The following is a 12,397-nucleotide window of genomic DNA, read 5'->3' as shown; positions in this document are numbered from 1 at the left end:
CCCTATTTCTATTTTGAGAGTAGATGATGTATAGGGTGTGAGGTATTTTGGATGATGTAAACTCAATGTTTAATATTTTTGAAGTTTAAATGTAAAGTTAATCAAATGTATTATGTGGTATGGATGTAATAGATTAGTATCTCTCTTTTATTCACTTGTATGTTGGTTACTCGTGATGCTTGCTCTTGTTTGTTTAGCACTGTTTGTGCTCTCGCTATCGTTGTATGATCATGTATGTAAACGAGTGTATTTCCTGGGAACTTGTGTACATGATCTCGTCGTTGAGCCTTGGGCGGACAGGGGAGACTCTGTCCGTTCGGCGTCCGTTCGCCACGCTCGAACCGAACCAAATTGGTAGCTGGCTCGGGGCGGGGGACGTGACAAAAAGTGTACCGGTATATAGTGTAAAATCGAAAGAAGTAGCTCTCGGGTTGAGTAGAAAAAGGCTGTGTACCGGTGACAAGATTTTGTGTACCGGTACAGTGCACCGTGGACCACAAAAAAAGGTTGTTGTACCGGTGACAGGATTTCGTATACTGGTACAGTGCACGGTGGACCGCAGGCGCAGCCGGCTGCAGAATTGGAGAGTTGGAGGGCCTAACTGCAATTGTAGCAGCCCAAATAAGACCCAAACCTTCTCTTCTCTTCACAGCAAGCTGAGATTACACTCTTCTCTCATTTTCTCTCCCTCTCTCTCTCTAAAAGCTCTCTACAAATTGGATTAAAGGAGGATTGGGGGGAGATTTGGAGCTTTTCAAGGTGTTGGTCTCTCCAACAAGGTGGATATTGGAGAGCTAATGGGCTAAGGTGAGTTCTTATGAAAGGATGATGCTAGGGTTTGATCTTGCACCCAAATCTCAGAGATTTGATCCTTTCACATGGTTAGAAACCTAGTAGAGACTATAGAACATGTGGAAATCCATGTTTTGCTCAAGTGCTCACATGGTGGTTTGCTAGGGTTCATGTTAGATGCCCTAAGAATGGTTTAAATGATCTAGAAATGGTATTAGAGAGCTTCCTAGATGATTCTAACCTAGTTTTATTTAGCTCTAAGATCAATCTACGGAAAAATTGCAATATGACATTATTAGGGCACCATATTTGGGGCTTTTGCCTCCGATCGTTTCCGAGATAAATTGGCCTCATGGAAACCTAATTAGGGGTATAACGAACGCGTTGGTGCGCTCGGTTCGTCAATCCGACGAGTGTACGCGAAGACATTGACGAAATACCATTTTTCATACAGATGGCCGCAGCACGCAGAATAGGCACCCAAAAATCACGAAAATTGAACCGTAGCTTCTTGGCATTCCTATAAGGTGGGGGGTGCTTTCCGGAATCGTTGGATTCCCTTCTATGTCTATGTTGCCTTTTATTGAGCATATATGTGAATAGTGTCATTCATGCATATAGGATAGTTGGCATGTGAATAATGGTTGAAATTCAATATTATGCTTCTAATGTAGATGAACATAGTGATTGATATAGAACCATAGAGGACATGTATGTTGGAACCCTTTATGAACTATGATAATAGTAAACAAAGGTGACATTGACAATAGAGACAAAATTGGCATTATGATATGAATTGCTAAACAAGGTTTAACTAGTTGTGGCATTATGGCAAGTGTAGCCTAGAGAGTGGCATATATGACAAGGTAGAAACCTGTTAGTACATAGTGGCATTGTGGCATTATGGCAAGTGTAGCCTAAAGAGTGGCATAAATGACAAGGTAGAGACCTATCATTGATATAGTGGCATTGTGGCTAGTGGCTATATGTCCTAAAGTTGAGGATTGGATCGATACTCACGATAAGTCTTGGCTTGAGGGAGGTAGCTCCCCTTCGGGCGGTGCACTCCGGAGTTGGTCACCACTGGGCGTGGTAAAGTCCCCCCAAAGGACGGTCCCTAGGGAGGTTCGAGTCCCCCGCTATTAAGGGATTTTGGGTTGTGAGTTATTAGGGTTAACAAGATTAACCTGTAAGATTGGGTAAAAACCAAAGTAGAGATTATGGAAAGAGCATGCATGCATTTATCATACATATGATTATCTGTTTATTGATCAGTTTTCTTGCAGGCATTGTATTAGTAGTAGCATTAGTAGGATTGCTATCTTCCTTTCTTGAAATACATATGCCTAAATAGACCTAGTGGGTAAGTCGGCGAGGTCGGTTGCCGAACCCACTGGGAACTTTGTTGTTAGTTCTCATCCCACTAACCATGCAGGTTCTAGCGCGAGCGGGGCGATCGTGGCTCGTGGCATGGTTATCGTGCTCTAGGTAGCGGACTACCGATGTGTATAGAGCCACCCTTTGTATATTTCCTCTATTATGTCGATGAATGTAAAGTGTATATGAAATGTAATTAATCCATTTGAGAGATGGTTATGTAAATTGGATGAATGAATGTAAAGTAAAGGTACAAGCTTTGTATTTGATTAAAAGTGATCAAGTTACAATGAATGAATGTAATAGATAGTTTACTTTCACTTATGTAGTTGTTGCTTGCCCTCATGCAAGCCTTGTATAATTGCAATCTCGTTGTTTGAATTGCTTAATTATACTTGTTGTTGGAGCCTTGGGCGGACAGGGGAGGTGCTGTCGGTTCGGCGTCTGTTGACGTGGCCCGAACCCGACCAAATTGGCGGGGAGCGGGGCGTGACACCACCGAAGCCCCCCAAACGCAGGGAGGCTTCGGTTTAACATACCTTTCATTATATTAAAATAGATAAGAAAAAAATAATAATCAAAATAAAATCAAAATAAGAATCACAATATCTATATAGAAATAGATATCCAAGTGTTCAAATAGCTAATCATTTCCAAATATCATGTTTAATCCTCACATGTACAGAAAATGTGAGCCTGCAGGGTTAGACGTGTACTCATTGTGTGGCGCCAAGCCTACGCTAGGTGCCTAGGTGGTCAAAGAAGCAAATGTACATAAGACCTTATAAATAGAAGCATGCATCGCAAAATAAAGAAACCTGCTAGATCAAGTTTCAGACTTTTTTGACTTTACTGTTCATGTTTTGTGTTCAGTTGTGCCTTTCTTCACGTTTCAGGCTACCTCAATTTTAAGCTACTTGCCTTAAATATAGATAACTTTACATTTGTATAATTTGAGGTTTAAGGTAACTTTGAGCTCAAGCAGTTTCACTTTAGGAGTCGTAAAGAGTAAGGATTAAAGTGCCCATCGACATGGGCCGTATCCACCATGCCGTATCGTGCCGACAAGATATCGACACGATACAGCCCCTGCATTGATGACACAACTCAAAACCCTCTATTCTTGAAATTAGTAAGTAATTTTCTCAATAAAGTTCAAAAGATTTGATAAAAATACATAATAAATAATTGGCATATTTTGTTGCTAAAGAAAATAAATATTTCATGCTATTATGTGTTGGCACACATATATTCTTTGTGACCGGCACGCATCGGCACAACCCGGCACGCACCATGCCGTACCACACTGGCAAGTTTTTGACACGACCCCGTGCCACGTCGCTTAAATCCTTGGTAAAGAGTTTTATAGGGTGAACACACCCAGGGTACCAATCCTATTCAGTTCATGTTGTCATCCCAAAGAACAAGAATGTAGAACAACATAGAGACTAGCAGCAGAGGAAAGAGCTAACAGGTCCAGCTCTATTGGAAAGGATAGGAGAATTCTGCAAAGATTGGCTCAATTCTCAATAGCACAGCTAAAAATTTTGGTTGATAATCAAGTTTCGACAAAATCCCCCTGTACTTCTAACCAAAAAATGAGTGTGAACAAAAAGTTTGGTTGATAATCAACCATCGGCATGGCTTGGCACACACCTTACTGTACCGTGCCGGCAAGTTTCCAGCACGACCCCATGCCACGACACTTAAATCCTTGCTTAAAAGAATAAGATACAAAAAAAATAAATAGAGGGAATCAAATTAGAAATGCCTTACCAAAACTTTTTCCTCTCCAAGTAATTGGGTTACTCTACCAGTCCAGTAACAGTTGTCATACCACCAGTCAACCAGATCACCAACTTTCCAAGTATCATCAACAATTGCTACTATTCCAGATGTGGAATGATGATCCAGTAGTTCGCTCTCCTTATACCAAGGGGGAAAGGAAGGGCGGACCATAAGATCCATTTTCATCACTCCACGTGGCTTATTAGTGTGCTTGGGGGGCTTTTGATAGACTTTCGTCCATGTTATCTCTGAAAATGTTTGTTGCAACCAAGAAGAAGATCCACCATCAAAGGAATACAAAGCCAGAATTTAGTTTATCGATCCAGCACCAAGCACTTGCAAGTGAGATAATCATAGAAATTTCCAAGGCAATATAAAATAGCGAACAGACTCTGTTATGCATCATTCCTATTATGACTACTCATGAACAGTATTCGATAAAAATGCAGAACACAAAACATCATTATGCAGGTTAGAACCTGAGGTTTGAATAAAAACAAACATAATAAGTATCACTTCATAAATCAAATTCCACACCTCTAAACCTAAGAAAGATGCCATGTAAAAGAAAATTTTACAACAAATGAGTTGTCAGAACAATTAGAAACTCTCCAATAACCGCAATATGGCAACCATCCAGCCTCAAATAAAGAAATTCAGTCATCGAGGATCCATATGCTTCGAAAGCAAACAATTAGTACAAGAACTTTTCGTAATGAAGGATCACTTACTTTCATCTAGAAAATCAAAGAATTCCAAGTAGTAGCCAAGTTTTCCTTTCTTGAAGCCAATATTCTTTATCTGAAGGTAAAATAAAAAATATTAGCTCAAGAAATAAGTTAAAAAAGGCCGCCAACAATTAACGATGCCTAAAATTTAAAAGTGTAATATTAACCCAGAAAGCATATAAAACAAATGCAAAGCTGGATTGTCATGTCGGCAATCCAAAGAGACAAGGAAAAGCAATAATAACGCCAACGAGGTATTAAAGAAACAGAGGTGCTGATCAAAAGCCTCCAGGTGCCAAAGGGTGCCAAAGGAGCCAAAAGGATGTCAATTGCCAGCCCCTTTACTTATTGCTGGTTCTTCTGGTAACAATCAATGATTACAGATCTAACAGTTTATCTTATATAGTGCTACTCCGTAGGCCTCTTGTGCTAACAAAAATATCGCAGAAATTAGAATAATCCACATGTTCTTCATTCAAAGATCTAGTCCATACTAATAGTACAAGAGAGAATTTCCTGGAATTTTTGCCCCCAAAAGATGCCCACTCTCTTTAAATCTTGTCCCTATTTCAATATTGTATCATTGTCTATTTTGCAATACGTATTTTCGGTGTAGTACAATAAATTAAAGCATTTGAACCTAATCCGATGGATGACAGATCAAGTACCTACAATCTCTTCATGCCTAATTAACCATTTGTAATTCCGAATACAAGCACTTCTAAGTTGAAAGTTGAAACATAATTTTTTTTCTTTCTAGTTTGAGAACGTTTGAACGTGTGATTTCTTTGCTTTTTCATAGTTTGTAGTTGGCTATTTTGGGATTTTTAAACATAAAACATCCATTCAAACTAAGCTTCTTAAGAATATATTATTAGATGTGCGCCTCACCTTCTTGAGGCGCGCGCTTCGCAGTGGGCCTCGCACCTAGGCTCCAAAACAAGGTTTAAAATGTCGCCCCGAGCGGACCGGCACGGGGCAATACATATCGTACCACCAATGGGGCACAATACAGGGGGTTTCTCTCTTGGACCCCCCGTGCCGCGTTTGGGTATCGCACGAGACATCGCAATACCCAAAGGTATGCGGCACAGTGCCACTGAGTGCCTATAAGGGCACCGACCATTTTAACATTTAACCCCCCCCCCCGGCCGGCCAACCTTAAAATATAATAAGAAAAGGGAGAAAAAAAAATAGAGATAAAACACATCCTTCTCGCTCATTCTCTTCTACCTTTTCTTCTCCTCAACTCGCTCTTTCAATATTTCCTTTTCTTCTCACTATCTCTTCCTGTCTTTGTTTTATCTCTATTTTTTTTTCTCCCTTTTCTTATTATATTTTCTGTAATTTCTCCTTTCAATCCCTTCTATTTCTACTTCATTTTTACTTTGATCACTTCAATCTTAAGAGAAAAGTCAAAGAAATAGCAAATCAAAAATGTACTTATTAGGTAAGTAAAAAATTCACAATTTTAATTTTTTTCATACATTTTGAATATTTCTAACTTGCAAAGTTCCTATATTGAAGAAATTTGTCATTATACAATTTTTATTTATAGTTTACAAAAATTTAAAAATAGATCTACTTGATTAAGTCATTCTTTTGGATAAATCTAACATTGGGTATGAGATTTATGACAAAAATTTTTTAACTTTGAAAATTCTATTTTTGGATTTAGAAAATGAAAAATACTAATAAAACATAAAAAAAAACTAAATTGAAGCAACTAATATTTAAATTTGCTTAATTATTCGTCATATGATTTATTGTTAAATTTTTATCAATAGATCTCACAATTTTTCTTAAAAATTTTAATAAAAAATAATTTTCTCTTCAAATTTATAATAAATATTTTTAAAAGATTCAAAAATAAAAGAAATTATTGAAGCAATTGTAGTGCTATTCTGGTTAATCTAGTCATCATGCGGTCTCTCGTCTAATCAATATGGATGAATCTTGCAAATTCTATAAAAGTTTTGAAAAAAAAATAATTTCTCTAATTTTGTATTTTATAATTTTTTTCAGTATGAAAGAAAAGGTAAAATCAAAAGAATTTTCAAAGTTCATCGATTTTTAATTTTTATTCTCTATGAGCTATAGTCATATTTTCACTTTACATATATAAAAAGCTTCCTACTATATTAATTGCTGAGTACAGTAAACTATATATATATAGCCAATATTTATAATTATTTTTCTATATCTTTCAAAATAGCATTATAAGAGTTACTTGGGAATAAAAAAACTAAAAAAACGTATCAAAGTGCACCACTGGGAGGTCATGCATATCCATCGGCACACAAGCGTGCCACGTGTCGGCACAGAGGCGTACCTGTGCCATACCGTGCTAAGCAACAACCGGTATGCACTCTTGTGCCACGGCACTTTAATCCTTGCTACAGAAGGCCTTTGCGCCTCGCACCTTTTTAAACATTGCCTCCATGCTAATTCTCCTAACTTATAGTGTTAGTCCTAACAATTTATCATTCCTTATGTTGACTTTTTTAGGGACAAAATAAAAGATATTTTAGGTTTTTTGCTTCTACTAGCTTTCCACTTCATGGTGATGCCATCTCTCCCTGCTTAATTTTTGAAACCAAACTTCCATATCCACAATTCACAATTCAAACTCTCTTCTCCAACCTAACATAGAAATATAGCTCTGTTCAAATCTCAAAAAGAAAATCTTGGCACGATAAGAAAATTTGTTTACAGAGTAGGACTCTACATGATTGATGAAACTTATAAAGCACTAATATCACTACATGTTTTACTAGTAACTTCTAGTTAAGCTCACGCTTACTGAGGTCGCATGTAAGGAAGTGAATTCTCGAAATACGAGAGTTGAACTTCAGTTAGAATCGACTAATTGTCGACTTGGGGTGCTTCGGAAAGTCCGAAGGCATCGGAAAGGCCAAAAGTACATTGGAGAAGGCCTCCGAGCGAGTTGTGAAGATTCTGCAAGTGCAGGATTTTTGCTCTCGGGAATCGGTCCCTGGTGGGAGAGACCGGTCCCCGTAGCTTGGAAAATGTGGCAAAGGACTCTGTGCATAAAACTTGCTCTCGGGGACCGGTCCCTGGCGGGAGCGACCGGTCCCCGTAGGAATGCAAATTGAGCAAGGGGCTGTCCTGCGAGAGTGAGCTCTCGGGGACCGGTCCCTCGTTGGAAAGACCGGTCCCCGTAAGCGTGGAAAAGGGGTCAATGGCCCTTTTCTGTAAATAAGCCACTCTCGGGGACCGGTCCCTCTTAGAGAGACCGGTCCCCGTAGCCGGAATTTGCCCAAGATGGGTTGTGTCATGTTGACAAAGTTGAGGGGCTTTTATGCATTTGTAGCATGAGTTGGGGGTATATGAGAGGGTGAACCCTCTCTCTTTCTCATTTCTCTCCCAAACTCACCCTAGCCTCTCTCTCTCTAAACGCTCTTCCTCTCTCTCTAGAAGGTGAAGAAGAGAAGGGTTTTGGTGGAGAAGCAAGCAAAGAGAAGGATCTTCGTCATCTTCTTCTTCCTCTCACGCTTGGAGCAAGCTTTTGGAGGTAAGCTTCTAGGCTCAACCATGGTAGATTTCTAGGGTTTAGATCTTTAAACTCTAGAATGGTTTAAATGGAACTCTAGCATGCTAAATAGATGCTTTAATGCATGAGTTGGAGATTTAGCGATGGATTCTTGCATGATTGCAAGTCAGGGCTCCAAAATGGGGGTTTTGTGATTTGTTGGGTATTGATCTAAATTGATCAAGCGTAAACCTAATTGCTAGGTGTTTGAACGCGTTGGCGAAGACAGTTCGACAATTCGTCAGGCGGGTGTAAAGTTATTGGCAAAAAGAACCTTCCGAGCTTCGTTTCCGCCTGGGAGGCTGAGACGACATCGTAAAATCGCCGAACTTCATTCCTAGAGTCGCGACAACACCAGAATGTTGGTGGTGTCATCCCGAAGCAACCGGGCTCCTCTTTATGTCTTAGTGCATTATAATCTAGCATCTCTTGTATATATGCATTGTAGGATAAATGTGCATTGCCATTTCCTTATGCTTTCTTAAATGATATCATAGTGTGAGTTGAATGCTTGATATAGTGGATAGATAAAGATTGGGTCGAGACATTGAATCCTATAATGCTGAGATAAGAGATGGACTCGATGGTTGATAAAGACATAACGAGTGGCATATAAATAACAATGACAACAGAACGAGTGGCATGTAACTTAGTGTATAAATGACACTTGACATGTGAACTTAAGGATAGGTGGATTCCCTAGAGATGAGTCATTGAACAAGAACTTACTTAGTATAGTTAAACACTTGCATATGGACTTTGGGATAGGTGGATTCCCGAGTGAGTGACTATTAGCCCTAGTGGATAGGGTATCCTCGAGTTGAGAGGATTGGATCATATTCGTTGTCTGTTCAGAACTTGTGTTGGTCGCTTCTCACAAGGGTGAGCTCCGGAGTTTTGTCACATAAGGGATAGCCTTATGGGGTCCCTGGGATAGCCTTATGGGGTCCCGCAGACGGTCTCGGGTTTGCTGAGCAAGTTGAGTCTCCTTACCATGAGATGCATGTGAGTCGCAGGCGAACCTCAGGGTTGGCCAAGGATTGAGTAAGTCAAGAGAATTTAATGAACAAGTAAATAACATTACTTCTTGGACATAGTGGCATGTTAGTTGATTACTTATCACATTATGCATACATACATTGGATATGATTTGGGCATAGTAGCGGAGCTTTCTTATTATGTCGTTACTGCTTTCACATACCTATCTACCTATTTATCTGCTTGTGCCCACTTAGACCTAGTGGGGAGATCGGCGGAGTCGGCGGCCGAACCCACTGGGAACTATGGACAATAGTTCTCACCCCACTTTGTTGCAGGGCCGAGTACAAACACTTCGGGCGAGGATCGCGGTAAGGGCTTGGCGCCCTAGCATTAGTAGCTCTCCTACTGCATTAGAGGTACCTATATATATATGAGAGTAGATGATGTATAGGTTGTGAGTTGCATTTTGGAGAGATGTGAACAAACTTGTATCTGTATTTTGGGATGAAACAAGTGTAATCAATGGATGAATGTGATGTAATAGATAGAATTCTCTCTTTTTGCACTTGTATGTATACTTGTGTTACTTGCTCTTGTTGTTATGCACTGGTGGTGCTTCTATTGTCATTGTATGGATCACGTATGTATTGAATTGTTCCTGGGCGAATTCTTGTACATGATCCCGTGTTTGAGCCTTGGGCGGACAGAGGAGGTGCTATCCGTTCGGCGTCTGTTCGACGTGCCCGAACCGGACCAAATGGGTAGCGGTCTCGGGGCGTGACATCGCAGACCCNCCCCCCCCCCCCACCCCCCAAATCCGAACTGTGATCTGGATTGCACATATTGATTCGTGGTGGGTTCTCGATTCGATTCACAAAAAGTTGTGAACCGGAATAGTAAAGATTTTCTTCAATTTTTCTAGATCTAATTTGTTTAGTTGCCTAAAAAAATATTTTTCACTAGATAGAATAATACAAAAAAGTCATACTCGTATGAAAAAAAAGTTGAGACGGTTTTGGTTAGAAGAGAGAATACTCAATCTGACCTTAATGAAAGGAAAGAATTAACCGGTAACAAAGATAAGTTATTGACGATCTATAGTGACGTTCTAAACAAACTACATTTTGGAAGTGTTCCAACTTCTAACTAATCCTACCCCCTCATACCGCGTTCCTAGGAAATTAGAGAACCATATTTCCATACCCGTACCACACACCACAGCGTATCCCGTTCCAAGCAACATTAAGCTATTCTTTTGTACCACAATGTCAAGTAACCACGACTAATGAAAGGAGATGTGACAGAATAACCAAGGTTTCTAATAATATGCTTCTTACATCCAGTTTGGACTTTCCGATCGATTACAATACATATTAAAATTAAAAAAAAAAATACACATAACTGCAAAGATCAATTAATGTGATTTTCTGATTTACAATTTTAATCAACTGCCCAATCAAATAAAAGACCAATTTAGCTGATTAACTTGGACAATTAACTGCATAGACCAGTTAACGCGATTTTTTAATTTACAATTTCAATCAACACTACAATCAGATAAAAAACTACATCTAACTAATTTGGGGAATTAACTACTTCCACATGAAAATCCTATTTTAGTCCGCAACATAATTATTATAATGTATAAAAATAAATAATACTAGACTTTCTATCGCATTACAACTATGAAACTATTCTCAATTAATAAAAATTGCTAATATCACAAGCATACAAATGTTTACTTTAGAATGTAATCCCACATTACGCATGAATAAAAGTGCGCATACACAAATAAATTTCATCGTGTATTTCAATGCACACATATCTTTCAAGTGTAAGTAACAGTAATATAAATTTTCGCCACCTACCTTGCAGCGAAACCATGCACCACGAAAGCCAGTAATAAAGGACCTTGCTTCAGCCTCTTGTCCAACCTTAAAAGGCAAGCGATGCTTCATCTCCCCCCTCATCCATCCACTGACACTGTAATGTAGAAACTATTATATTGTTGCAAAGGAAGAAATTCAAATAATTACCATAGTATTTCATTTACGATATGAGATATCAGAAATCAGCCTCTTAAGGTGAGCTGTGCTACTAGCATAGAATAAGTTGAGAAAGGAAATTCTATGCCTACTTTACCAATATAAACAGAGAGAACCGATATTTCTTGATAAAGAGAAAAAGGGTTTCCCATATACAAATTGGTTTATTCCGATGTATAAAATATCAATTCCAATGGCTTTTGCTTATAGGTTGGGTGCTTTCATGAGCCTTCAACTCTAAAAGATCAAAAAGCTCTATCCAATTTGCACTGAAATATCCAATACAAATATATACAAAGAAAAAAAAAAAGCACAAACAAGCAAAAGTTTTGCAGGCAAAGAGATGATGAACAGAAGAAAGAAAACCATTTACATTGGATAGAGAGGGTTACGAGATACGGAATACGACACAACAATTGATATAGTGATACGACACCTAACATAGGGGATACAGTAATTAAATTTATTTTTAATGCATACATTATTATTACATATGACAATGAATATACATTAAAAAAAGGGTTAATTGCATATAGGTCCCCGCAAGCATAATGAATTGCAAATATATCCCTATAAAGTTCAACTTTTATAAGTTATCCCTACAAAAGTCTTAATATTTTCAGATGTCCCTTTGATTTGTTACCGTTAGAGAACCGTTAGAAAACTGTTCATATTTTCAATTTTGCGATCACAAATATGTCTCTCCAAAAGTTATAATAGTATAATATAAGAGAGGTAAAAATGTCAAAAATTAACCCGGGTAAAGTATTTAACCTATGGTTAACTAAACTTTTCTAGCGGATTCTAACGGCAGGGACATATCTGAAAACATTAGAACTTTTGTAGGGATAACTTATGAAAGTTGAACTTTATAGAAATATATCTGCAATTCACTATATTTGTAAGGACCTGTATGCAATTGACCCTTAAAAAAAAAATGTCTAGAACTTCAGATAATTAGTTAATGTAGAGCAATAAATTAATTAATATGTGTAAAGATACAAACATAGTCAACTCTTATTAATAAAGAAACAAAATTAATCAAAACAACGAATACATGGTGCAAGTATCATCCCTATGCAAAAAAACTCTACCCCTATCTCGCAAGTACACGAGTATCCATCAAGTATCCG

The 12,397-nt window shown here is 38.4% G+C and overlaps 1 protein-coding gene across 7 annotated transcripts in view; it reads right to left on the bottom strand.

Moving 5' to 3' along the window:
* LOC109719548 overlaps positions 1–12,397 on the bottom strand; it is a 45,071-nt gene that overhangs the window by 22,323 nt on the left and 10,351 nt on the right. For all 7 annotated transcript variants that reach the window (XM_020246301.1, XM_020246302.1, XM_020246299.1 and 4 more), the window contains exons 2-4: positions 11,088–11,202; positions 4,689–4,758; positions 3,946–4,205 (exon numbers count right to left, since the gene is read on the bottom strand). In XM_020246301.1, the coding sequence (XP_020101890.1) occupies positions 3,946–4,205; positions 4,689–4,758; positions 11,088–11,189 (432 nt within the window). In that variant the 5' untranslated portion in view covers positions 11,190–11,202. The remainder of the gene's footprint in view (positions 1–3,945; positions 4,206–4,688; positions 4,759–11,087; positions 11,203–12,397) is intronic.

This window comes from Ananas comosus, linkage group 13 (assembly GCF_001540865.1).
Source record: "Ananas comosus cultivar F153 linkage group 13, ASM154086v1, whole genome shotgun sequence".
NCBI classification, from domain to species: domain Eukaryota; kingdom Viridiplantae; phylum Streptophyta; class Magnoliopsida; order Poales; family Bromeliaceae; genus Ananas; species Ananas comosus.
Note: the sequence above shows the minus strand (reverse complement) of the source record. Positions and strands in the feature narration are given on the sequence as shown.